General features: G+C 37.5%; 1 protein-coding gene across 2 annotated transcripts in view; it reads right to left on the bottom strand.

The window, feature by feature from the left end:
- The window catches only part of LOC132125430 (protein O-mannosyl-transferase TMTC3-like), a 33,998-nt gene that overhangs the window by 2,640 nt on the left and 4,927 nt on the right, over window positions 1–26,431 (bottom strand). Inside the window, exons 5-13 of one of the 2 annotated variants that reach the window (XM_059536839.1) lie at window positions 26,106–26,221; window positions 17,232–17,404; window positions 12,050–12,302; window positions 5,306–5,454; window positions 5,102–5,222; window positions 4,754–4,865; window positions 2,563–2,666; window positions 1,319–1,488; window positions 442–668 (exon numbers count right to left, since the gene is read on the bottom strand). In XM_059536839.1, the coding sequence (XP_059392822.1) occupies window positions 442–668; window positions 1,319–1,488; window positions 2,563–2,666; window positions 4,754–4,865; window positions 5,102–5,222; window positions 5,306–5,454; window positions 12,050–12,302; window positions 17,232–17,404; window positions 26,106–26,221 (1,425 nt within the window). Of the gene's footprint in view, window positions 1–441; window positions 669–1,318; window positions 1,489–2,562; window positions 2,667–4,753; window positions 4,866–5,101; window positions 5,223–5,305; window positions 5,455–12,049; window positions 12,303–17,231; window positions 17,405–17,510; window positions 17,708–26,105; window positions 26,222–26,431 lie in introns of those variants that run through there. The other variant, XM_059536840.1, reaches the window with a different exon arrangement.

The following is a 26,431-nucleotide window of genomic DNA, read 5'->3' as shown; positions in this document are numbered from 1 at the left end:
ACTGTTTCTTGTAATGGACGCAATGTTTTTTGAAGATCAGGTTAGAAAAATCTAATTAGGGAGTGTATTTTGTAACATTATTTCACTAGACCCTAATGAGCTACATAAGCAGGTGGTACTGGACTTTAAGGCATAAATGGCACACCGCAAATAGAAGGTCTCATAGCCAAATTTGAAGGCATCATAGCATGCATATTTCATGGAGAAAGCGACCAAAGACTTCAAGATAGTGGATGAAGTGAGCATATAATGTAGACTTTAAAACTTAATATGTTATAAATGGTATCAACTGCGAGTTGAGTGCCAGCGTGCCACGCAAAATTCTTAAGATGTTTTATGATATTAGGATGCTTATTAGGCAGCAGCCCATGTAGGCAGCTCACTAGGTTTTGTGACAGAGGAAACTTCATTGCTTGTTTCGAATTGCCATAGCCCACACACCTGACTCTTGCATTAGAAGCGCTGAGTTGAAGAGTGCCAGTTTGTGCCGTGGATTCAGGTCCAATGCACGATTAAAGTTTCTCAAAGCCTCTGAGGGGTCCTTCATCTCAATATTGACAATTGCCAGATTGTACCACAGGTCTGCATTGGTATGGTCCAGCTCCAGTGCTCGTAGGTAGGCGTCCTTCGCCTCACTGGGCTTGTTCATTTTCAGCAGAAGCTCCCCTCTGAGTTTTGAGAGAAAAAGACATTTTTGGAATACCTCTCGCAGGACATCTCAGAAATCTAACACACATGTACAACAAGAAAGATCAGTTTCTTTAAGAGATATTTTCTTAGCAAATAGTTTTGAGTAATAGAAAGGTATTCGTTTTTTTTTTCCTTTGGTTTGCCTTGTACACTTTTCACAGTGTGGATGAGAGTCTTGACATTCACAAGAACCAAGGCATTCCAGTAAATCCACTTTCGATAGCTTATCTGATCAACATTTCGTTAACAGGATGAGACATGCAGAGAGAAATCAGAAAGTGTGAAGGCCATGCAAATTTTCACTTGATGCAAAATATAACAAAATCAGGGAACAACTCGATACTCTCTTACTATGGTATGCAATTTCAGCGCATATCTATGAGAAATGTTTTCTTACGGATAGCAAAAAAGGTGTTAAACTGCAAGACACGGCTGTTTAATTCTTTTCAACAATTGTATTTCTTGAATATCATCCAGTGTATACATGGGTTACAAAAAAACACCCTCAATAACCTCAAAGCCAAAATATTGTCTGAACTACAACTCATTCAGTTTCATTTGGCTATGTCAGCAAGCATGCAAGTACACAAACACATTTTTGACCCTGTCAGCATGAATGGAGACTTGCCGACTGATGTAGGCTTGCTTGAAGTCCGGTCTCATGCTGATGGCCTGCCTATAGAGTTGGTCGGCTTCCTCCAGACGGGAATCATTCGCCCGAATTAGGTTTGCCAGGTTAATGTAGACGTTCAGATGGTTGGGGGCCACACGGGTTGCATACTTCTTCCCTGGAATGATCTGCCAATATGTTTTGGGAAGGTCAGCCAAGGTTGTAACCATTTACATTTACATACATTTGATTCTAAGTATAACAATAATATGTTCAGTATGGGCTTTCTATACATTCCAACATGAAATATAGGCCCATGTCAAATTAAAGGCCATAAGTTCAGTTTTGAAAAAGTAAAGCAGAACATCTGAAACAGCAATATTTAAATAGCCAAGATGTTTTAGGAACATCACAGTCATGAACCACGGTTTGCTACTTGCTATTTGTGTATTGAGGAGCATTCACATTCTAGAGATCATTTGATTGGACTAAAATTAGTGTAGTACAGAATGAGTCATAATTATATTTGGTCTATTTTTCCAATATAAAAACACTGTAAAATTTATTTGAAAATATTACTGTTAATAAATTTGGGTTCAATGTTTTTTTGGGGAAATAAATACACTTATTTAACAAGGATGCTTTAACTTGATCAAAAGTTACAATAAATATTTTTTTTTTTTTTTTTTTTTTCATAAATTATCTTCTTTTTAACTTTCAATACCATAACCATACTGGCATATTGATGAATGCTGATACACACATACTAAAACCCACAAACTATTTCTTATTCAGTTTAGACAGTTATTTTTTTTACTTTATGGGCTTTTATTTATATATTATTTATATATAAAAGAGAAAGGGGGAACAAGATCGTGGACCTTTTAACAGTCCCTGTGAGCCATAAAATTTGATTACCTTCTTTAAAATTACAGATGAGTTTGTTTGGTTTTGTAACATTCAGGCAGTGAAAGTTTATCTTGAGATAAGCTAGGTCATTGTCTTGGGCCGTACAACACTTTGGCAGTGCAAAATTAAAATTGTTGCATTTTAGAATGCAGTAGGAGCGGAGAATAGGAAAGGAGGTAACAAGTTTTCTTGTGATGGACAGCAAATCATATCTGAACTGGATATCTAGTAATAAACAGAAGACTGTTTAGAAGATCATTATAGTTGGGAGATGGAATTATTTTATTGTTTACATCAACGTTTGTTGGCAACCTAAATATAAGAAAAAAAATTCTCACATGGGAATTTCATACCTGTGGCATAAGGGATTTTGCAATTAGATATGCCTCCTCTGCCTCTCTGGACCGGTTTAGGTTTTTGTAGGTTCTCCCAACGTTCATGTGGGCCCCAATGTCATCTTAGAGGATGAAATGTTTAGTATAGAGTCATAAATCAAGAAAATGGCACAGACTAAACCTCGAAGACAGTAGATAGTGGAATGTGAATTATATGGCTTGAGTGCAACAAATAACAACGGTTACATGCAGCTGACCAGTTTAATACACAGTTGGGATGAGAACCGGCGGGAAAGACCGGGAAGAGGAAAAGAACCTCCTGTGAAAGTACTCCCTTTACAACCTTTTACAGCCATGTGGCCCATGTAACCTCAAACAACACAGCGCTAACAGTGTCGGTAGGTTTCGATGTGTAAAACTGATAACGCTACCAGCATTTTCTAAGAAATGCATGGCCACACTCAAGCAGTATAGGTTTTTTTTATGAAAAGCAAACTGACTGTATATATAGCCTTCACAGGATTTCTTCATTCATTAAAGCTGAAGTAGGTAACTTTTGTAAAAATGTATTTGTGAAACCTGTCATTATGTCCTGACAGCAGAATATGAGACAGATAATCTGTGAAAAAATCAAGCTCCTCTGGCTCCTCCCAGTGGCCCTATTGCCATTTGCAGAAATTCATCCGCTCCTGGTAAGAAACAACCAATCAGAGCTGTGGTCTGTAACTTTTTTTGTGTTCAAGATTTAGAAATTGTATATAATAAGAGAGTACACCATGAATCATTTTTTCAAACCGTGTTTTTAGCCTGTCCTGAATCACTAGGGTACATCTATAATAAGGGTTTATATTCGGACTATTTTAGATTGCTTCGGGGGTACCGCGGTGGAGTAACCCGGTACCTTTGTGATTCTTCATAGACATAAACAGAGAGAAGTAGCTCTGGCTACAATGTTCTTCCGCAAGACGCAAGCAGTTCTGTTTATTAACCGCTAGAGCGTCAAAAGTTACGGACTGCAGCTTTAATGGGCTTACAGAGTTAATCTGAGAAAAACACATCTTGGGTGGTGGATCTCACAAGTCACATTGGCCCAATAAACCAACCTAACTTAAACAATTAAAGTCAATAGTCTAATGGCTTTGGCAGCCACAATCGTCTTTCTCATATGTAGCCTGACAGAAGTGCAGAAAAGCCAACACAAAACCTAAATCCTCACCTTATCACATCAAATCCTAAAATTCATATATTCTCAAGACACTTAAGTGCGAAAATAGTTTTATGCGCCAATGTTTTCATACAGTCCCAAGAAATACTACTTGTTAGCTTATAGACAATTTGAAATTGTCTTTAACCTCATGCCTCCAAACTTATAATAATAAGGCAGAATTTCCCACACCTCCCTAAACCAATGATGAGTTTTGTTTAAAATAAACTCCATTTCAACTTCGTCTGCCAATATTTTCTAAAGTACTGGTGGAAATATTACACATGCAAATCTTTTTAGCATTTTGTGTTTGTGGGAAACAATGTGGTGCAAAATCATTCCCAGAGATGCACTATCATTTATCATTAGCACATCTGCCATAATGACTCCACATAAATCCACTACACGGCTAGTGGATAATATAAATTAATAGCCAAAAGGCTAATTAAAGGGGTCATATGATGTTGCTAAAAAGAACCTTATTTTGTGCATTTGGTGTAATGAAATGGGTTTATGCGAAACACACAGCATCTTCACAACATGGCGGCCGAGGTGGGAGCAACAATAAAGTAACGCCTTCTTTCTTTGCATGAACATTTGGGCAGTGTTATGCAAATCTTCCTACAGTGAGACGTAGACATGTGGGGCCATGTTTAAACAAGGCGTTTTAGGAGGGCTATGAGAAGTCTTAACTTTTATAAAGATTTTCTCTTTGGGTTTGAGACTTTAGTCTTTGCAACTTTAGGGATCTTATCCATTCATGAACAGCTTGTAACACTCCAAAGAGAAAGGAAAACTTGAAACACATCTTATGACCCCTTTAAGCATTCAGTCTGGGTCCATTATCAGAATGCACTGCCCACTCCAGTAAATTCCCAGTGGGAATCCCCATTCTACATTTTTCCCTCATTGAAAAACCTGTTTCCTGCACAATTACTCATGTAATTTACTTTAAAGATGCTACGGGTAAACTTCAAAAGATAATCTGGCAATTGAGTCAATTACCTGGTTGCACTCGTGTGGCCTGAAGGAAGTATCTCAACGCTCTTTCATAACTATTTTGATTCTCCAAAGCATGTCCGACATTGTTCCAGAGTTTGGCATTATTCCTGTTTACCTGGAGGAAAATGATTTTGAAATGTTTCAGGCCAGGCTGACATAACAAATCATATTTTCCAGACATCATTTCATTGTACTCTAGTTTACTCTAGTCTGGATTCACCCCTTTGATATAAAGCAGTGAGCTGGATTTATTCAAAGTAATGATCTCAAAATACAAGCATACAATATGTATGAGCCTGTGGCCTGATGTGGATCTATAAATCAATAATGTGTCCTTGGATGTGTTCGTACTTTCAGTGCAGATGTAAAAAGCGTGTATTCTGACTCCCAATCCCAGTTTCTGTTGAAAGTCTTCACGGCGTGTGTTGTTAGAAGAACTCCCATGAGCAACCAAGACGTTTTCTTTAGGCCTCTGGATAATGTCACAAAAACAGGGAATGAGTCTCTGAACAAGTCATTTAAATGGAATAAAGTATTTGTTTAGAAGAGGTTTACCCTCTTTGGGACAGGAGTTTAAATCCATGGGCTACCAAAACACAAAATCCCATGCTGGGCACGTACAGGACCCTTTCGGCTACAACAAAGCCCACAGGGAAAAACAGGTTGGATGCAGGGATAAAAGGAAGGACGATCAACGACAGTGCCTAAAGTGAGCAAAAAAAACAGAGAAATCATTCAAATATTTGTACTAAATGAATAGCTCCATCCTAGAATGAAAATGTGTGGTTCTTTGAGAATAGTAATAAAAAAAAAAACAACAAGCACAATGTACATACATATTTCATTATTATTTCACAAGAGTGAATAAACGCATTGCTCATATCTTAGATGCCTTCTGGAGACATTTATCATAGGCTATTTACACAACTTTCTTTTGATCTTCAGCAATAACACAGTAAATTACATGGGATGTTTGAGCTCATGACCAGGGGTCTGTCCCAAGGAGAATGTATCGTAATAAAGAAATAATGGAGGGTAAAAAGGAGAAATATATTTTCTTTCATCTGTGGAACACATAAGGAGAGATTCTGAAAGATGTGCTGGTTCCTCTTTATTATTGCTTATTGGTCACTCAGACTGACGCTTTCAAGCTTTAAAAAGTACAGTAAAAATGACTATGTAATATATTCCAACTCTCCTTATGTCACATGACAGTTTTGTATGAGGAATGGGCTACAATTTAATTTGTTGTTCATAGATGAATGTACTGAGAATAGCTATAATGAATGTCAACATTTTTGATAATGCTAAAACTATACATTTAGACCCGTTTCTCACACAAAGATATCACATGGCTCCAGGAGACTTGGAACAAGTCACATTGAGCACTTTTAAAGATTTTTTTGTAAACATTTATTGTAATTACACAGAAAAAAACAACCAGCATGTTATTCAAAGTAAGAAAGTTTGGAAAGAAGTCAGGATTGAAACAATGCTTCTCTTTGTGAACATACATTAAATGGGTAGTTCAGCCAAAAATATTTTGTCATCATTTACTAATGTTGTTCCAAACAAGTGTGATATTGTTTTCTTTTGTTGAACACAATTTTTAAATAAATAAAAAAAAAAAAAAAAAATATATATATATATATATATATATATATATATATATATATATATAATATTTTTTTTATTATTTATGTTGTTGCATGGAAAATACTATGAAAGTTAATGGCTATAAGCAACTGTTTGGTTACCAACATTCTTCAAATGTGTTTACTTGATTTTATCTGGTTTTTTGTGTTCAACAGAAGAAATAAATAATTTCAGGTTTGCAACAACATAAGGGTGAGTAAATGATAACTTTAATTTGTGGGTGTACATTTAGTGTACAGCTTTAGTCTCTTCATGCAAGCTTCAAGATTTTTTTTCTCAAGACTTTCAAGCCTCCAAGCTCTTGACCCCCTACGCCAGGAAAATCTTGAAATCATTGAAATCTAATGAGAGGAAGTAGAAACACCAGTTTCTTTGGCAATCCAATCAGGGATTTGTCTTAAGTGGCAACCCTGAGTGGGCACAAAAACGGCCAACCAACGGTAAACCAAGAAATTCCATACGCAAAAAATCTTGGATTTAAATGTTATCATTGTTTGCTCCAGACAAGCTTGTGCAGGTCTGAATGCTAATCACTCTGGTTTCATAAAGCTTTGTCTGAAACCAAAACCATGAGTTTGATTAATCTGTAACTAAACCCAATTATACATGCTTGACCTGTAGGAGAAGTGCAGGAAAACTACCAAGCCACATAACCACGATGGTCCGAGATCATTTCTCTGAGTGGTGGCAACATATGATTGATTCAACACAAATGAGAACATGTCACTGCAGTGATCCTCAAACATGGTACTTCTCATCAAAACCACAAGCAAACACGCCTGTCTTGCACAATGCATGCCAGGCCACAAGATGTAAGATTGGGATTATAGGTTTTATTTAAGAAAAGCACCTTATGACAAGGTGATGGATCAGGATTTTTTGAAACGCTGAACCCCTGCAAGGGCACAGCCCTTGGACACCCTGTTTTGAAGAACAAACTAATTTTGTTTTGTCTAGCTACGGCTAATCTCACTCTTTTATGAGCAAGAGTCCCTTTTCAAAATCCCACTCATATTTACGAGTTTATCATCAAGTAAACCACAGGGGTGCCTTATAGAGGCGGCTTTTTTTTTTTTTTTTAATCGAGCAATCCCAAAAAAACAGAGACATTCATCTCATATTGTGCGGTCTTGAAAGCGAATCGCAGAAATTGGTTTTGGCAGCAGCTTCAGAGTGCGTCAAGAACCAAACTGTCATGCGTTGCTTACGCAGGGGTGGATTTAACAGAGCTGAAAGCAGCAGTATGGGGAACATCATATTTATCCAATTTGCTTGACACTTTAGAGACCAAAATCAATCTTGATGAAAGAAGTTTCTGCACAAACAAACGCTTTGTCTGTGGTTATCATAAGCTGTGCACTGCGTGCTGTTTGGTTGCTTTGGAACATGCAACACAGAAAAAAACCTTCATAGTCAAATTAGCCAAACTTTCACAACAAAAGTGTTTCCTGTTAGTAAAAAGTGAATGTCAAGGGGCTTCGCACAGGGAATCATTAAAATAACTAATTGTGGCCAAATAAAACAGATTCAGAGGAATATCCTCGTGCAACCTGTTCTCGGTCTCCTAACGAAGCAGACCAGAGCAACATGTTAATGCCCAAGCCCTCCTCCTTCATCTGTGCGCACTGTCCATTAATAATGATTTGTGGCCCCCTGCTCTCCAAGAGCGGCCTCTGCCAACAGAGTGAGGAAGTTCACCAAACTCTGTTGACAGCGCGTGGAGACGCAAATGAAGAATTCACGCCACTGTTACAGAACAAACGAGTGGAGATATGAACACACAAGATGAACGGACTTCAACTGTGACATTGCAAACTCTTGCGAGCGTGGAATCGGCCAGTGGTCGATCATATGTAGACATCAGAGCTGCAGTACAAGACTCTTAAGACGTTAACATCTTTTATGATGAACGAAAAAAAAAACAGCTCTTTTGGTTGTAAATTGAGTAGAAAATGTTGTGTGAGACTAACCATTTAAAAACATGAAATACACATAGTTGCAAAGGTTCAGAGAGGGGGACATCCGCGTGTTCAGACAGGTGACATTAATCATGTGCTGGGAGTCACAACAGTTGCCAGAAGCCGTTTAAAAAAATAATAAAAAAATAAAAAAAGGGTCCAGAAAACATTGGACCATGGATATGAAATAGCATGAACAATTTTTAGGTGTACATTTAGACTTCAACACGATGATTAATACCTTGCCCAAAAATGTCGCATTTTGGGTAGTAATTACCATCTGTTTATAATGAAAGGTTGTGACGCACATGCATTTCTAGAAATTAAGTGTTTTCTTTAACTTCCTTCAAGTTAAAACAGCCAATCGCCTCTTTGGCTTTTTGTTCCCACAAGATTGTGCACAAGCTGGACCAGCCTGAAAATACATGTCTTTAGAGTGATTTGAGTTTATGTTATGTGATATGAGTTTATGAACGGTTATGACCGTTATGTTTATTTGGGGGGGGGGGGGGGGGGGGGTGCGGATACCGATACCGATATTATGGAGTAAAAAAAAATAAAATCAATATCAGCCAGTATTCTTTCTGTATAAGCTATATTAAAGTACAGTATGGTCAAAAGTTTGGACACACAATGGGAAGTGGTACTGGTACAGTACATAGAATACGGTTTATACAAAAACACTTTTTCAGTAACTTAAACATCAAACATAGGCCTATGTAATGGTAGCAGGGTATTTAACAATTTAACAAACTTCATTCAATTGGAGTCTGACATCAGTGCACTTAACAGTAAAGTTCACTTATTATAATGAACACAAATAGAACTATATATATATAATAAACAAGGTAATTATTTAGGGCACGCAAGCTACTACCAAACCAACAAGGGCAGGTATATGTAGTAAGCACAGCTTTTCCAAATGTACACTAAAATTAACAAATAATTAATATTCAAATAGCTTTTTTTTGCAGTTTAATATTCACAGACACTAGTTTATATATCACAATTTGATGTGTACTGTGTTGAAAGTTTACTGACCTATTTTTTATTTATTCATCAAAAATATGACAAATTCCATGAACTAATTATAAAGTAAATTCTGTTTTTAATCGCTGGATTGCACGATTCTGTCCATGTTTTCATAATCACGGAAATCACAGAGCCCTACTAATGTAACAAACGATGGAAAGCTCATTGTGAAAGTAAAAGACGGAGACATTGTTGTTTATTTACTTAGCATTGAGTCTCTCCAATTAGGTGACAATGTTGCATTAAATCAACATTCAATAGACTCAAGCCACCACCACACTGCCGTCTACTGGACTGCAGATACTACCTTTTCAAACTGCTATGTTACAGAGTCTGAAAAACTATGATGACAGTGTGTCTGCACTGCAACAGGACGCTACAAAGGTATGCGACCGATGAAAATCATTTGAAATTTGTGTCAATATGTCATGAATAGAATGAGGCATCAGTTTACTGTTGGAATTTGTCATGTCGCGTCGCGCCGCATCCAGTGTAGACAACATCACTGATAATAATGGATAATGTATTCTGTTGCAACTGTTATAAACACCAGCATCGGCTGAGTGGCTGCGATCAGCTCCGGTCAAGCCACATCTGTTCCACCACCATCATACTCAACACCGGCGTATCACAGGGCTGTGTGCTGAGCCCATTCCTCTACTCCCTCTACACCCACAGCTGCAAGCCTGTGCATGGATCCAATTCCATCATCAAGTTTGCAGAAGACACCACGGTGTTTGGCCTCATCAGAGACAATGATGAGACTGCCTACAGGGAGGAGGTGCAGCATGGTGTGCTGACATCAACCTGCTCCTTAAAACCAGTGAGACAAAGGAGCTTATTGTGGACTTCAGGAAGGAGAAAGGAAGTAGGCATGATGCCATCCACATTAATGGAATGGTTGTTGAACGTATATCCAGCTTCATGTTCCTGGGAACCCACATCTCAGAGGACCTCTCCTGGACCACAAACACCTTCAGCCTGGTCAAGAAGGCTCACCAGCACCTCTTCTACCGGTGTGCAATCAAGAACATCCTGACCAGTTGTATCACAGTCTGGTATGGGAACAGCTCAGTTTGATGACCGCAAGGCACTGCAGAAGGTGGTGAAAACCGGCCAACACATCACAGAGCCAACACTTCTTGCTACTGAGGACATTCAGAGAAAATGCAGTCTACGTCGAGCTTGCAACATTCTTAAGGACTCCTTTCACCCTGACCACAGACTGTCCTGCCCTCTGGGAGGCACTTCAGGAGCCTCCAGACAAGGACCAGCAGACTCAGGAACAGCTTTATCCCTACAGCTGTCTCCTTGCTGAATTCTGCCCACCAACTATGACATTATGTCGATAGTACTGCCTTATCTGTATATTTATTGTACATTTGTAAACATATTGTAGACACTGTATATCCTGTACCTTACATGTGCAATGACAATAAAGTTGAATCTAATCTGCGAAACGATATATCAGTCGGGCTCCAGTTTAAATAGCAAAAATTGTGTTGTCAGATTGTGTTACTGATTTGATGTGACTAAAACGTAATCTTGACAAACAGTGTCTAAAATTAATTCACCAACAAAAAGCCAAATATAAGTAAAAACTCTCTTTGCCAAAGATGTAAAATGTGCATCAGTTGGGCAGAAACATCAGGAACTGCAATATACTTTGTTTAAATGAAATAAGAGCAATAGTCCTTATTCAATGAAGTGATACAGTTAATTCAAATCTAAAACAAAACATTTCTACTTGAAAAACTTCCATGACAAAAGTTTATATAGGATGCCTTAAGTTTATTTTCTTCTCAGTACTCCGTGTTCTTCGAATCCCAGCTTGAGAAACTAACCTGATCCTGATTACAACCAACTCTCTCTCTCTCTCTCTCTCTCTCTCTCACTTCACTTCCTGTGACATATACACTGTGCTATACTAATAAAGTAAAAAAAACCGCCAAAAATGTATCTAAGATGATAATAATAATAATTATTATTATTATTATTGTGAAATGAAAAAACTATTTCGGCCAGTAAATCATCTCACCGGCACTTGAAAATGTGGCAAAAAGTTAATCTGTTACCAGTTTTGGAAATTAAAGCATATAGAAGCTGTTCTGCCAGTTGGCAACATGGAAAATAGCTGTGCCAAGATGGCCTTGAAGTGGAGCAACTACAGGGAATTTAAGGTAATTTGCTAAAATCCTTTCATTAGCCTCATTTCCCTGAAGCAGATACATCTCACATCTCCAGTTCTTTTATTTTCTTTTTATTTCAATTACATCACATTAGCTTACACTATACCATGAGTAATACTTAATTCAAGACTAAGTTCACTTGGATTCTGGAAAACCAGCTCATGTGCAAAGTTTATGCTGTATGGATAAAACCCCTCCTAAATTGTATCTGGCAGATTTCAAATAAGACTGGGGATGATATATTACTTCAAACTGTTTTTGAGTAAACAATTTCTCCTTTGTGTTTTCTTGTGCATTTAAATAGATAACTATAATAAAAAACATCACATTCAAGTCCCAGTTACAGATATGCATTTCCACTAAATAAAATGTTCAAAAGTACATTTGAAGAACCCACTGAGATCTTAACTTTCCTTTAGTTTACATATAATCAGAATTTCAATAATCCCCACGCACTAACATACCATCATGACGATCTTTGCAGAGCTGTGGCCGTACCAAAGGCTGTGATAAGCCAGGAGGCTCAACATGGCGTAAAATGTTACAGTGGAGAGGTTGCGAGGGTCCAGCAGGGACTCCACAAGAGGAATAGTGCCCATTGTCCAGTCACAACACAACTCAGAGGGGTTGAGCAGCAGCCAGGCATTTACTGGCAGGAGGTAGTTAAAGGTCAGCTGCCTGGTCGGGGTGGAGCTGACGGCAGCTGGATTATCAAACCTGATGATAGATGGAATAGAATTAATGAGTACTCCTCTCCATTAAGACATTCCACACTAAAAGACACTAAAGTTTTTATTGATAAGAGAAATACAGAGATAAGCAAAGGCAGGTTTAATGTTCACCAAATCAATTAATCAATTAACTCAACATGTTTTGGATGTTTACTGGATATAAGTTCAACAATCAGCAGCAATATGTTCTTTAAAGAGCCATTTCTTTCAATATTTTATATTTTACTCTCAGGTCTTTAGAATGACTGCTTAAATGCTCGAATAAGTGCTTGTACTAGTGCTGTCTGTGAAATATTAACCAATATCGTAAATATAATATTTTCATTGGTTTAAATTCAATGGAACACATTGGTGCCTCATTGTGTTCAGATCTGAACTGCATATTTCAACATTCTACACTATTTAGCATTAAATTGAGGATTTTTCATTTTTAGATTATTTCCTGAATTTGAATTGAGTTCGCAAATGGGAAATCTAAAATAAAATGTTGTTTCAACCGCTTTTGTTGAAAATTTAAAAAGTTATTCTTGGAAATGGGAAACTGCCTCTCAGTAAACTTACGGTCTTTGCGAATTTTATTCAATCAAACAATTCAAATTCACACCTATGAACTGAAAAGAAGCTCATTCTTGAATTCTGAATTGTGCCCAAGCCTGCAGCATACGCCCTTTGAGTACGCGTTCAAAACATAATACTACAAGGTATACATTTCCTAGGAAGTAAAAAAAAAAAATCCTAAGTGTGGTAATTTACAGCATTTTTGTTGTAGTTGTTGATTTAATTCAACCCATGACCATTTGTCTGCAATGCATCATGTTCCCTATGCATGAAACCACAGAGAGATCAAACGGATCCAAGCCACACTGAAAAACAGCCAAAGTAAATGATCAGTAGGGCTGGACGATTAATCGAAAAGTAATCAAAACCGAAATTCATAACCTCTAACCGACGTAATTTTCCCGTGTCGGTTATTTCGGTTTTTGTAATCCTGTTAACACTTCCCCGTTAAAAGCATACTAGCGCGTACGTGTAGCCACATGACTCTGCCCCGTCCAGTCAGTGGTTCAACACATAGTGATGGCGCACATAGTGATGTAATCGCTTGAATTTGGACATTCAAGCGATTAGATGATCGGATGTGTATTATTATATCGAGCTACCATGTTCGCGCAGCTGCATTGTGGCACGAACACTCATATAAACAGGAGCTGTGAAGATCGCCTGCACAGAGGAACACGGAAACTAGTTGTCAGCGCTGTCCTGTGATTTATCACTAAAGTAGCTTAGAATCTCAAAACTTATTATAACATGTTTGAGTGCAGCGCACATGAAGCACAAGCGCGTGCAGAGAGCAGCAGTCGCGCTGCGGGTTCCCGGTTTGTGTCCATGTTTTGTGTATTTTAACTGTAGAAAAGGTTGTTCCGAGTCGAAACTACGATACAGAAAACTACATCAGTATATCATCATAAACGCAGCCGTTTTTGTCTTACGTGAACATAAACAGATGAGAAAGAAAACACACGTGCAGTATTTTCGCTTTAAGAGACAACAGCCTAATAAACGCGCTGCCTGTCATTAATGTTAATCAAAGAACAAAAGAAAATCATTCACTGATCTTAACTGAATATATTTAATAACTTAACTTGATTGATTAATCTTTATTTTATTTATAAAAAGAAAACTATGCAGTATTTTTAAAATTTTAATTACAGTTTCTGTACCTGAAATTTTGTTTAGTTGTATTTATTTATGATATTGCTAATTGATTTGTTTGTTCCTATCTTATTACTGACTGTTTACTTGTCTTTAACACTTTAATATTTGAAATTTATATTAATCTAGTTGTTTTTGCTATGGTATTTTTTTAATCACAGGCAAAATTCCTCTTGCAGTGTTTTGTAGGCTGCTGATTTTTGCTCATGTTATTCAGCTGCAACAGAATGCTTTGTAAAAATGTTTGACATCTAAATAATTGACTTTTTTTATATTGGAATTTTTATTGAAACTAGGCATCGATAAGAATCAGAATCGATGAGCAGAATCAGAATTGATAAAATTCAAATGATACCCAACCTTAGTAAGAAATGTTACGAACATAGATAAAATAACTGCTGATAGTCAATCATATTTACAGTACAAACCTTGTCAGTGAACTATGAGGGCAAAAAAACAAAACAGAAACAAAATAATCGTTCATTAATCGTAATCGAGGTAAAATGTTCAATTAATCGAGGTTTTGTTTTTAGGCCATAATCGTCCAGCCCTAATGATCAGGTGCATCAGGCAGCTAAAAAACTAAAAAAAAGTCACCAAAAAAAACCATGGTGCCAAGTTGGCAAGACTGAACTCTGATTCAAGATTAAAACAAATTGTTGATGTTCTTTGAATCACAAGCATGTAATGTTAATGGTGCATTAAACAGCCACTTTTTTGGGGATAATGATTATGGACACCCATTAACAGGAAACAAGAGCATCCTGATTTAATAAAAAACATTAACAGGTTTCAAATTAAAGCGCATTTATTCATTTGGCAGCACATATTCTTAGTACACATGTTGCCATTCAAGTAACAACATTAAAAATTGAAGTTTAGGGTTTTTACTTCAACCTCTTAAGAACATGAGGCCTCATATGAGGATGTTATATTTGTGTGAATTTCTCTGAGACTGTACATGCCACAGTTTTAAGTCTGGATGTACTGTACAGAGCACATTCAGGGCTTTTCAATATTCTATGAAATATTGTCAATTATTACTCCCATTATTACACTTCTTTTTTCATATAATTTTTTTTACATTATTTGTAATGCTCTTAATGTAAAGACATGAAGAAAAAAATCTTTCTTCTCAGGTCTTAAGAGGTAAAAAAAAAAAAAAAACACCTTTTACATGCAGATTATTGACACAGGCTTTCAGTCTTCACTATCAATTCCTTATACCTTTCAAGCGCGAAGCTAATATTTTCCAAAGATGAAATATTTCCGCTGTTTGAAATGCACATAAACTGAAGTTTATCGCTTGGCTTTCACCGAGGGGTCTGTTTTGGAGAAAAGTTTAAAGGGCGGGAGAGCCAACTGCAAGTATTAAAAATCCAATAACAGCCTTTGCACAACCCTGCCATAAATCCAATGCTTTGGAAGAAGAATGTTTTTGTTTTGGCTGGGACATTCCAACATTATCACAATATTCCAGAATACAGCACATACAGGGACAAAATATACTTAGAAAGTATGTTAATCCAGCGTATTATGTCTCTAGAGAGCCGTGTGATAACACTAATTCAGACGGTCGGAGACAGTCAGTGGATTATGTCTGGGGATTAGCGATGGCTTCCGTGACGAATCCAAGAGGATTTCTTCCTCTGATCCCAATCAACTTCCCCGGGGATGATAATCAGAAGGAGTATGTCTAGGCATTTCGCACCAGCTCTTGGATTCACATAGATGACCGATTTGTTTAGAAGTGGCCAGAGTCAATCATCTATTCACTACTATAGGGCCAGTTCTAGATCAGATAATATATAGATCAAGTTTATTTCAGGCCCAGGCTGTTGATGTTTAGATAAGCATCATGACAGCTCTCATTATTTAAATAGATTATCATGCACTGCATGATCAACCATTTTCCCATTATATGATACCATGGTTGTGTTTACGTTCATTGGTCACATCATTCCCTTGGTGACTGATACTATTTTGGCTTGAGCTGAGAAACTAACCATTTCCCTTTTAAGACCAAATGTTCAGTAATAAATCAGTTTATTAAGGCAATATAGCCACTGAGGGATGTGAATACACCATGCTTAATCTGACAAGTTTCCAGCAACAAGCCATTTGTCCACACTGAATATAATGATGCGTGACATAGGGCTGCTTGATTAATGAAAACGAAACCAAAATTGTGATATGGCTTAGCTAGACTAATTACTCAGAATTCATGCTCTGCATTTAACCCATCCAAAGTACACACACACAGCAGTGAACACACATAAACCATGAACACACACCCGGAGCAGTGGGCAGCCATTTATGCTGCTGTGCCCGGGGAGCAGATGGGGGTTCAGTGCCTTGCTCAAAGGCACGTAAGTCATGCTATTGCCGGCCTAGACTCGAACCCACAACCCTAGGGTTAGGAGTCAAAGTCTCTAACCACTAGGCCACGACTTCCCCAAAAACAAGTATATGCATAATAATAATTATTATAATTACAATTATTTTGTAGCCATATTGATATATAATAACAAAATTTGACAAATATTGCAGCAAGCACACCATTTTTTAAATTGCATTTTAAATTGTTAATTTTTTTGCACCAAATATTGCAGCCCTCACCAGGCATGACAATCACATCCAAGATATCATAATGTGTAATAACATGTATGTGCAGCACCATTCAAACATTCGGGTTCATTATGATTTTTTTCTTTAAGGATGCTATAAATTGATCAAAAGAGACAGTAAAGACATTTATACCGTCAAAAGATTTGTATTTCAAATAAATGTTGATCTTTTGAACTTTCTATTGATCAAGACTTTATCATTGCTTTAAACTCTGCTAAGGCCCCACAGTTCATGATTCGTGATATGATTCACAGAGTAGTTGTTTAAAAATCATTAAAAAATCAGCGTAAAACATCCTATTATATATCTTCTAATACTCTAAATAGCCTAGAAATACCTGCTGCTGTCTGTGTGAATGTTAATCAAACAACTTAAACAGAGATTCATCTATAGCCATTTAATCTACACAGTGAACACCATGCAGTGTTACTTTTAATTATTATTGCATGTTATTTGTAACTTTGTTCAGCTTCATCCTCATGTAGCACATTTTTGAGAAATCTAAAGGGGTGTCGTGAATAATGGTTGGGAAATGCTGGTATATAACCCGACAGAGGTTTTAGTGTAGTCTCACCTGGTGAACACTGGCAACTGGGACTGAATGACCTGCACCCTGACGATGACCAACAATAGTGTGCTGATGATCAGGACAATGAGCTTCAAAAGGGTTTGGAGAACAGCATAGGGAAAACCATCTTTTCCACTCAACACCTGAAGTAGGGTGTCAATCAGCATGGGCAGAGTGAACTGTATTAAAAACAGAGGAGAAAATTACATGACAAGAGGAATAAAATATAAGTGAATACATACATATACATGCATCTGTGATCAACGTCCAGTTTGGATTGACGACCTGATCTAGGTAATGCATTGCCATATGTTTTTCCACTTCTTGATGCTCTGAACAGTACTTGGAGGGATAGCTAAAGCCTTTGAAAATGTTTTTGTAGTCTTCTTCTAACTTGTGGTACATTTTTATCCCGGAGGCTTTTTGAAAGCATTTTTCCAACCATGGTGAACTCTTTGCAGAAATTGCAGTACTAAATGCACTACTAAAAGTGGAATCTTCACGAAACAGCTGGTTTTATTCTTAAGTAATCAAAACCACTACAACTAACATCAGGTGGGGCAATTAGCCTAGTGTTTGATCTGGAAGTTGATTGGTTGCACCTGAGTAAGCTGAGTAATGGTATACACCAGGGGTGCCCAACCCTGCTCCTGGCGATGGACTGTACTGCAAAGTTTAGCTCCAATCCTAATCAAACACACCTGAAGCAACTAATTAAAGTCTACAGGACCACTTAAAAATTAAAGGAAGTTGTGTTTGATTAGATTTGGAGCTAAACTTTACAGGATAGTCGATCGCCAGGCGCAGGATTGGGCAGCCCTGGTATACACTAATGGGCTGATCGCTTCAACAAATCAGGTATATAACTAATATAAAATGTAAATTAATTTAAAGACGGCTGACAGCCGAGGGAGGTTGGTGGTAAGCCGAGCTGACTAGCTGTTTTTGTTTTGCTGTGTCGTTGGTCTTGTTGACTAGTTATTCACAGTTTAATTTGTTTGTTCAGTGAGGTTTGTTTGTGAGTAGAGAGTATTTAGCGGGAGTATCGGCCGACGGTCTGTATAGGTCCGGTATACGATACGCTTGCTTATATTCTCTATCATGGCAAACAGTCAGGAAGATAGTTGCTGTAGTATGGATGATTTGGAACAAGATGAAGGGAATTGGCAGACAAGGAGGAGAAATAAAGCAAAGCGGAGTAGAGGATTGAAAGACGGTGATGAGAATTGGAATGTTGTTGTGAGGTTTGAAGAGCCAGGAGTGAAGAATTTGGATCCATTAAAATTTATGAAAATAATTAAGAATCAGGTTGGCGAGGTTAAATATGCTAGAGTTCTAAATGATGGTAATTTACTAATTGGATGTATCTCTGAAGAGCAGGTGGGAAGAGCTTTAAAACTGCAAACGGTTGGGAAAGTAGTGGTAGTAAAAGTGGTGAAAGTAGGTGAACAACAAGGAAGTAAAGGAGTGATTTATGGGATTCCTTTAGCAGTTGAGATGAAGGAACTGGTCAAAAACTTAAAAGAAAAATATGATTTTGTTTAGAGCGCAAAGCGTTTAACCAAGGGGGTTGAGAAAAAAGAATCTGAGTCAGTGTTGATACAATTCAGCTCAAAAGAATTGCCTACAGAATTACACTTTGGGTATATGAGATATAGAGTAAGAGGGTTCACTCATAAACCAACAAGATGTTACAAGTGTCAGAAGTTTGGTCATGTTGCTAATCTGTGTAAAGGGATTAAAAGGTGTGCTAGATGTGGTGGGGAGCATGATTATGGGGAATGTGGAGAGGGGGTTAGACCTAAATGTTGTAACTGTGGAGGAGGACACAGTGCGGCCTACTGGGGATGTGAAGTACTGAGAAGGGAGACTGAGAATCAGAATGTGAAAAGGAAGGAAAGAGTTCCTTATGCAGAAGCAATTAAAAGAGTGGAGCAAACAAAGGGGATTAATGAAGGAAATGATAGAAGAGAAATAACAACAGGGATTGTATGGATTCAGAGGCAAGAACTTAGAGAACAGGAGAAAAAAAATGGAGGGAAAAGAGGGACTTTGTTATCTTTATTGCAGGAGTAATTAATGCAACAGCTGAGGTCAAATCTAAAACAGAAAGGATTCAGATTGTTACAAAGGCAGCAATTCAGCATTTGGGTATGATAGAATTAAAATGGGAAGAAATTAGGTAAAAATTAGGTAAAATTTGTAAATTACAAAATTCTTTTGTAAAGAAGGGTGTACCTTGTAGGGTGTTGGGTACAGGAAAGGAGCAAGAATATGTGGTCATGGAAGTATGGGCAGACAAAAAGAAAATAGTAGTAATAAATTATTATAACCCTTCTAAACAGCTAGAATTAAGTGAACTAGAGGAAATAGAAGGCCATGATAGGGATAATGTGGTATGGTGTGGTGATTTTAATGCTCATAATACACTGTGGGGAGGGGGGAAAACAGATGATAATGGGAAGGTGATTGAAGAACTAATGAATGAGAGAAACTTAGTTTGTGTAAATGATGGTAGAGGGACTAGGATTGATGTTAGAACTGGGAAAGAGTCAGTATTAGATCTCACATTTTTATCTAGCAGAATGGCATCAAAGTGTGAGTGGGAAGTGCATGGAGAAGGCACTATTGGAAGTGATCACTACCCAATTATATGTAAATTGGATGTTGATGTAAGGGTGAGTACAGAAGATCGTCATGGAAAGTGGATTTTTAAAAAAGCAGACTGGGAGAGATTTACGGAGGCAAGTGATTTGTATATTAGTTTAATCCAAGAAACAAATAATGTTGAAAGGAATGAAATTGAGTTGAGACAAAGTATTTATATGGCTGCAGCGGATACAATACCAAAAAGTTCAGGAAAACTACTTAGAAAAGTGGTTCCATGGTGGAATGTTAAATGTGATGAGGTAGTTAGGGAAAGGAACAGAGCTTTTAGAAGGTTAAAAAGAACTCATAACTTTCAACATTTGATTGAATATAAGCAGCCACAAGCAATGGTGAGAAAGACCATAAGGCAAAGAAAAAGATCATACTGGAGAGAATATTGTAGCTCAATTGGAAGTAATATTAGTATAAATAATGTGTGGCAAATGATCAAGAAAATGGATGGTAATAGAAGAGAGTGGAATTATCCAATCCTTTTAGATGGTGAACAGGTGGCTATAACAAACCTAGAGAAAGCAGAAATGATGGTGAATACACTGAGAAAGGTACATAGTTCCAGTAATTTATCAGAAGAAGAAAGAAGGGGTAGGGAAGAAACAAGGAGTTTATATGCTGGGGTTATTCAAAAGAAGGGAAAAATAAAGGATAAATATAATGTTCCATTCACAATGAGAGAGGTAAGAAATGCGTTGGATAAGTGTAGGAATTCAGCTCCTGGTAAAGATGAAATTTGTTATAGCATGTTAAGAAAGTTGAGTGAGAAGGGAATTCAGAAGGTTTTAAGTGTATTTAATAAAGTTTGGGAGGAAGGAAAGATTCCAGCAGAATGGAAGGAGGCAGTTATTATTCCAATAAGAAAACCGGGAAAAGATCCTAGTAATCCAGTAAGCTATAGACCAATAGCGTTGACTTCTCACTTAGGTAAGTTAATGGAAAGATTGGTGAATGAAAGGTTAATGCACTTCATGGAAGAAAGGGGGCTGATGGTTAGTTGTCAGAGTGGTTTTAGAAAGGGAAGAAGCACTATTGATTCTATTATATGTCTTGAGGATGAAATAAGAAAAGCACAGTTAAAAAAAAGAGACTGTTGTGGCAGTATTTTTAGATGTGGAAAAAGCGTACGACATGTTATGGGTAGAGGGTCTTTTAATCAAAATGCATATGCTTGGAGTTAAGGGAAATATGCTTAACTGGGTAATGGACTTTTTAAATAATAGAAGTATCCAGGTGAAAATTGGGATGGAAACATCTAGAAGATGTTTGGTAGAAAATGGGACACCTCAAGGTAGTGTCATTAGTCCATTATTGTTCAACATAATGATTAATGATGTTTTTTCTAATGTTCAGCCAGAAATTGGAAAGTCACTATTTGCAGATGATGGTAGCATATGGAAAAAGGGGAGAAATGTGAAGTATACTGTGAAGAAGGTACAGGAAGCTCTAACCATAGTGGAGGACTGGGGAAGGAAATGGGGTTTTAGATTTTCTATTGAGAAGACTAAGGTTATGTTTTTTACTAGGAAGAAAGTTGATGAAAGTATACAATTGGAGTTGTATGGTAGGAATTTGGAAAGGGTTAAAAGTTTTAAATTTCTTGGGGTGGTCTTTGACACTAGACTTACATGGAGGGAGCATGTATCAAAAGTAATAGAGAAATGTAAAAAGGTAATGAATTTAATGAGATGTCTGGCTGGAACAGAATGGGGAGCAGATGTAGGTTCTTTGAAGCAAATTTATATATATTTAATCAGAGCAAGAATTGAATATGGGTGTTTGGTTTATGGATCTGCAGCCAAGTCAGTTTTAGCTGAGTTAGATATAGTCCAAGCTAAAGCATTAAGAATATGTACAGGAGCTGTGCGATCTTCTCCAGTATGTTCATTACAGGTAGAAATAGGAGAAATGCCACTCTTTTTAAGAAGAAAGCAGCTGCAGGCTAATTATTGGATCAACTTGATGGGTCAAAGGATTGATCATCCAGTTAAAATAGCATTTCAGTCAAGCTGGGAGAGAGAGGTGGCAAGACTTCCTAGTTTTGGATGGCCGGGTGAGGCATTGGCACAGGAAATGTCTATACATGATAAGAATTTTTGTCCAGGAGTACTGTGGCCTTCAGTTCCTTTATGGCAGATGGAGGTTCCAAAGACTGACTTAGAGATACTTGGGATTAAGTTAGAAAATCCAGAGTCAAATTTGGTACATGAGTTCCAGCATCATATAAGAGAAAGATATCAGGAATACATATTAATTTTCACTGATGGGTCTAAGGATCAAGAAACGGGTGCTACAGGAGCAGCTTTTGTTGTTCAGAGGTGGAATGTCCAAGCTTTTAAGTTTTTTTAAATTTACAGTTGAATTATATGCAATCTTAATGGCAGTACAATGGACTGAACAGATTCAAAATCAAAAAGTGTTAATATGTAGTGACTCTGTGTCAGCTATTAATAGTATTGAGAAAGGATCATCAAAGAGTCGGCAAGATCTTGTGTATGATATTCTTTTGGCAATTAGAGATGTGAAAATTAGAGGGGTAGAAATATCATTCATATGGGTCCCAACTCATGTAGGTATTGTAACAAATGAAAAGGTTGACAAGTTGGCCAAAGAAGCTGCTCAAAAGGAAAATATAGATGTTAATATAAACCTATCCAAGGGGGAGGGTAAAAGTATTGTGTGGCAGGAAACAATTTTAAAATGGCAACAGATCTGGGAACAAGAAAACAAAGGGAGGCACTTATTTTCATTGTCTAGTAGGGTAGGTGACTCAGTTAATGTTTTTAAAAGAGAAGGAATAAAACGTAAAGAGCAGGTGATATTTTCCAGAATGAGGATAGGTCACACGTTGCTAAACAGCACTTTATTTATTTTAGGAAAACACCAGAGTGGCTTGTGTTCATGTAAGGAATCTTAGACGGTACAACATGTTTTGATATATTGTAAAAATTATGATCTCCAAAGACAAGTTCTTATTAGAGAATTGTGTGAATTTGGTTTAAAAGAAGTGTCTTTGAAAAGTATTTTAGAAATAGGGTCAAGTGGGAGGGGAAAACATTGTTTTTTTGTGCCGAACATAGTAAGATGAGATATTAGCCCCGTAGATGGCAGCAATGCACCTTTTTTGGATGCCGGCTGCCGTAAAATCCCAAAGAAGAAGAAGAAGAAGAAGAAATTAATTTAAAAGGGTCATAGTATGGCTAAACACCACCTCCACAGAGGAAGTAAAGGCCCCGATATACTTCAAATGAAATTGAAGAACGAACTGATATGACGTAATTTCGAACAAAATCAAGTTCATTTTGAGTTCGTTTTGGCAGTTTGAAACAGCTGACCAAAGCAACATTTCTGGGGGAGTTTGTTTCGGCTCCTAAACACCTTTTCTAATGGCCTGCGGCGGTTACGCAAATGGTGGGTGTGTTCTGCACCTTCACCTTCTTTGACATGCGATTTATTTATTTATTTATTTATTTATTTATTGTGTTTAGGGGATACGCACGAGAGTCGCGAGTCATGTTTACATTAATCTACACCCCGCCTCCAGCAGCGCGGGGGTGTCGGAATGTTCGGAAACAGTATACCATCGCTCAGCCTTTTCAAACTTTTTTTTGCCCAAAAAACCAAGAACGGAAACAAACTTTGTTTGAAGTAAACCGGGGCCTTTACTGTTTTTATCACGTGGTCACTATTGCTTTGTCTGTTAAACAGATTAACTGATATGAGTTTTTATGCGATTTTTAACCTAAATCACAGCTGCATCCATCTCTGAAGGATGTAGGCTGTCAAACATACACAAGTATTAGCCAGTCATAGCAGTGGGCATTTACTTCTGAGTCTACAATCCGCCACACCTATGCAAACGCACTGTTCCAATGAGGGGGGTTAAAAACAGAACAGAAAAAAACAATTGCTGCTTATGCATATGCATAAATCTTTATAAAATTATAAGGGGACCTCAGAGTACAAAATAAAAAAAAGTTCATGACCCCTTGAATACAATGTACGATTCAGAAGATTGGGGTTTATGAGAGTTTTTAATGTTTTTTTAGAGTCTCCTTTGCTCACCAAGGCTGCATTTATTTGATGTTCCCACTCTCTCATGGATGGGCATACAACAGTTAGTGGTAGCTGGAGATTACAGTTTTAAAGTTGTAAATATGTAAATATGGATACGCTTCAGAAAGCCCCAGAGCCACGTGGAGCACTTTTTACAATGGATGGATGCACTTTTATTGGACTTCAAAATCTTAAACCCCATTCACAGCCATTAAAATGCTTAGAGCCAGTATGTATTTTTTTATATAAATTAGCATTCCTCTGAAAGAAGAAAGCCATATAAAACTAGAATGACTAGAGGGTGAGTAAATCATGGTGTAATTTTCATTTTTGGGTTCACGATCCCTTTAATTATACAAGTATTCACAATAAATATACAGTATTACTAATTTTCATTCATTTAACTAGTAATAATTATTCTTACATAATGCTTAGGGATTTTTTTAATTTTTGTTGCCGGCAAAAGTGGCAAGACAGGCAACAATGACAAGAGACACAACACATGATGTATTCAAACCACACACATCCCATTTGACCACCACATCTCAATCTGTCTGCCAACGGGTTAACCGCGAGGCCACACACCCAACCCCCCAGACCCCCCCCCCCCCCCAAAAAAAAACTACACTTCTTACAGAGATAATGCTACGTTAGAGGTCGCTGCAACAAAACTTTCACATGCCACAATCCGGATGCATTAGATTAACGCTACATGTAATACATTATCACTTAAACACTGCACTTTTAAACGACTTTATTTAAACAAGTAATTACTTAAGCTACGTGTCTTTCAGCAAAACATCAAAGTCCAAGTGCTACTCATGCATATGGATTAAATTAGAGGCATAGCTTAGGGCTGCATACAGACTAAACAGAGCAAAGATCCAAGGCAAGGACCCACAGACCTCGAGTTTCTGTCAGAAACAACAGCTGCTTGCATTCAGTTGCTAGCTCACATAAGAGGATTATGCCACAGTCCATTATGTAAAAAATCAATTGCATAATAAAAAGCGAATGGAAGGCTGTCAAAAGAGCAAAGACCCCGACGAGCATCTGAACGCTAATGGACAGAATAAAGCTACATTGTTAAGTGGCTTTTACTTGATATTCAAACACAGATGCTAATCTGCTGGGAACAAGAGAGACACGTTTGAAAAGACTCTTAAAGAGGACACTGTACCCTTAATGACTTTGGCATGCAACATCTAACTAATGTCAGTGCATCAAAACATTTTGATTTTTGAAATCCTGCAGCTCGTTTTAAACCGAACAAGCAACAGGGTGTTTTCACATCTGGTAAGACTTGTGGTTAACAAAACTATGAGACTTTGCTGTTTTGTTTCACTGCCTTTAGAAATGAGAGATGTTGCCCTAAAGTTATTTACTCAACTGTCACTTACAAAATAGTCATGTCTTGCATCGCTTTTTTTTCCAGACAGAAGGTATTGAAAGCCATCTCAGATAACAAACCTGAATAAACTGTTGGTTATCACTCGGCTGATGCCTCAGTGTTGATTTTCACACTCTCCCTCGAAAAACTCAATGCAGACGTGCCCTTTGGGCTTTTAAAGGAATTTGATATTCACACCAAATGAGCTGACATGACCGTCGAGACGTTGAGTGAAACGGTCGGTGAGTGAAACGGGTTCATTTTCACAGCCAGAGAGGGATTTAGAGCTTTATAACCAATACACATCACCACAGGAAATTGCCGATACCTCAAAGTTATTTGATTTGCAATAAATTTTCTATTTTTTTTCCACCGCAACCATTTGCATTTAGCTATTTGATTAATTTGTTTATGAGGTTTTTTTTTTTTTTTTTGGTATACAACTGTCAAGATGGTGACACTAACAGACTAAAGTTGACAAAAAATGTCTGCAGCCATCATGCAAGGCTGCGCCCCATGAGGTTGCATTAAGTCTTTCCATCTGGGTAGCGGTTTCGATTTCCCTCTGTCTTTCTGCCAACAAAATAGGGCTTTTAATATCAAAAAGAAAAGGATGTTTTATGACTTCCATTAAAAGCAAAACAGTTGTCTTTTTTGAACTTATTAACAAATAAGCTTTTGATCCCAAGAACCTGTGACAGATCCTATTGAATTTAACCACGCACGTCAACACGTCCTTTATTTACGAGCCGATAAATAAATGTCACACTCACCCCTTGGGCAACAAACACCTCGTAAATACAGCATATCCCAATGACCGTTATTCCCTGCTCCTTGCATAGCGTGGCAACGGCAACCAGGAACACGGTAGAAATGATGGGAGTCCACACTGAAAGAGGGAAATCTCGTTTTTAATATGTCGGAAGTGCTTTTGAGTAACTTTATGCATATTTCAAACACCATTCAGATTTAAGAAAGTGGAAGAAGGAAAGCAGCCCGGTGTTGTTCTTCACTGGGTGGCTGGGGAATCCCATCCCACAAATCTTTAAAAGGGAATTGAAGAAAAACACTTAATATAAACAGGGCTGTCAATTTAACT

Source organism: Carassius carassius, chromosome 43, assembly GCF_963082965.1.
Source record: "Carassius carassius chromosome 43, fCarCar2.1, whole genome shotgun sequence".
Classification (NCBI taxonomy): domain Eukaryota; kingdom Metazoa; phylum Chordata; class Actinopteri; order Cypriniformes; family Cyprinidae; genus Carassius; species Carassius carassius.
The sequence above is the reverse complement of the archived record's forward strand: the minus strand, read 5'-3'. Positions and strand labels throughout refer to the sequence as shown.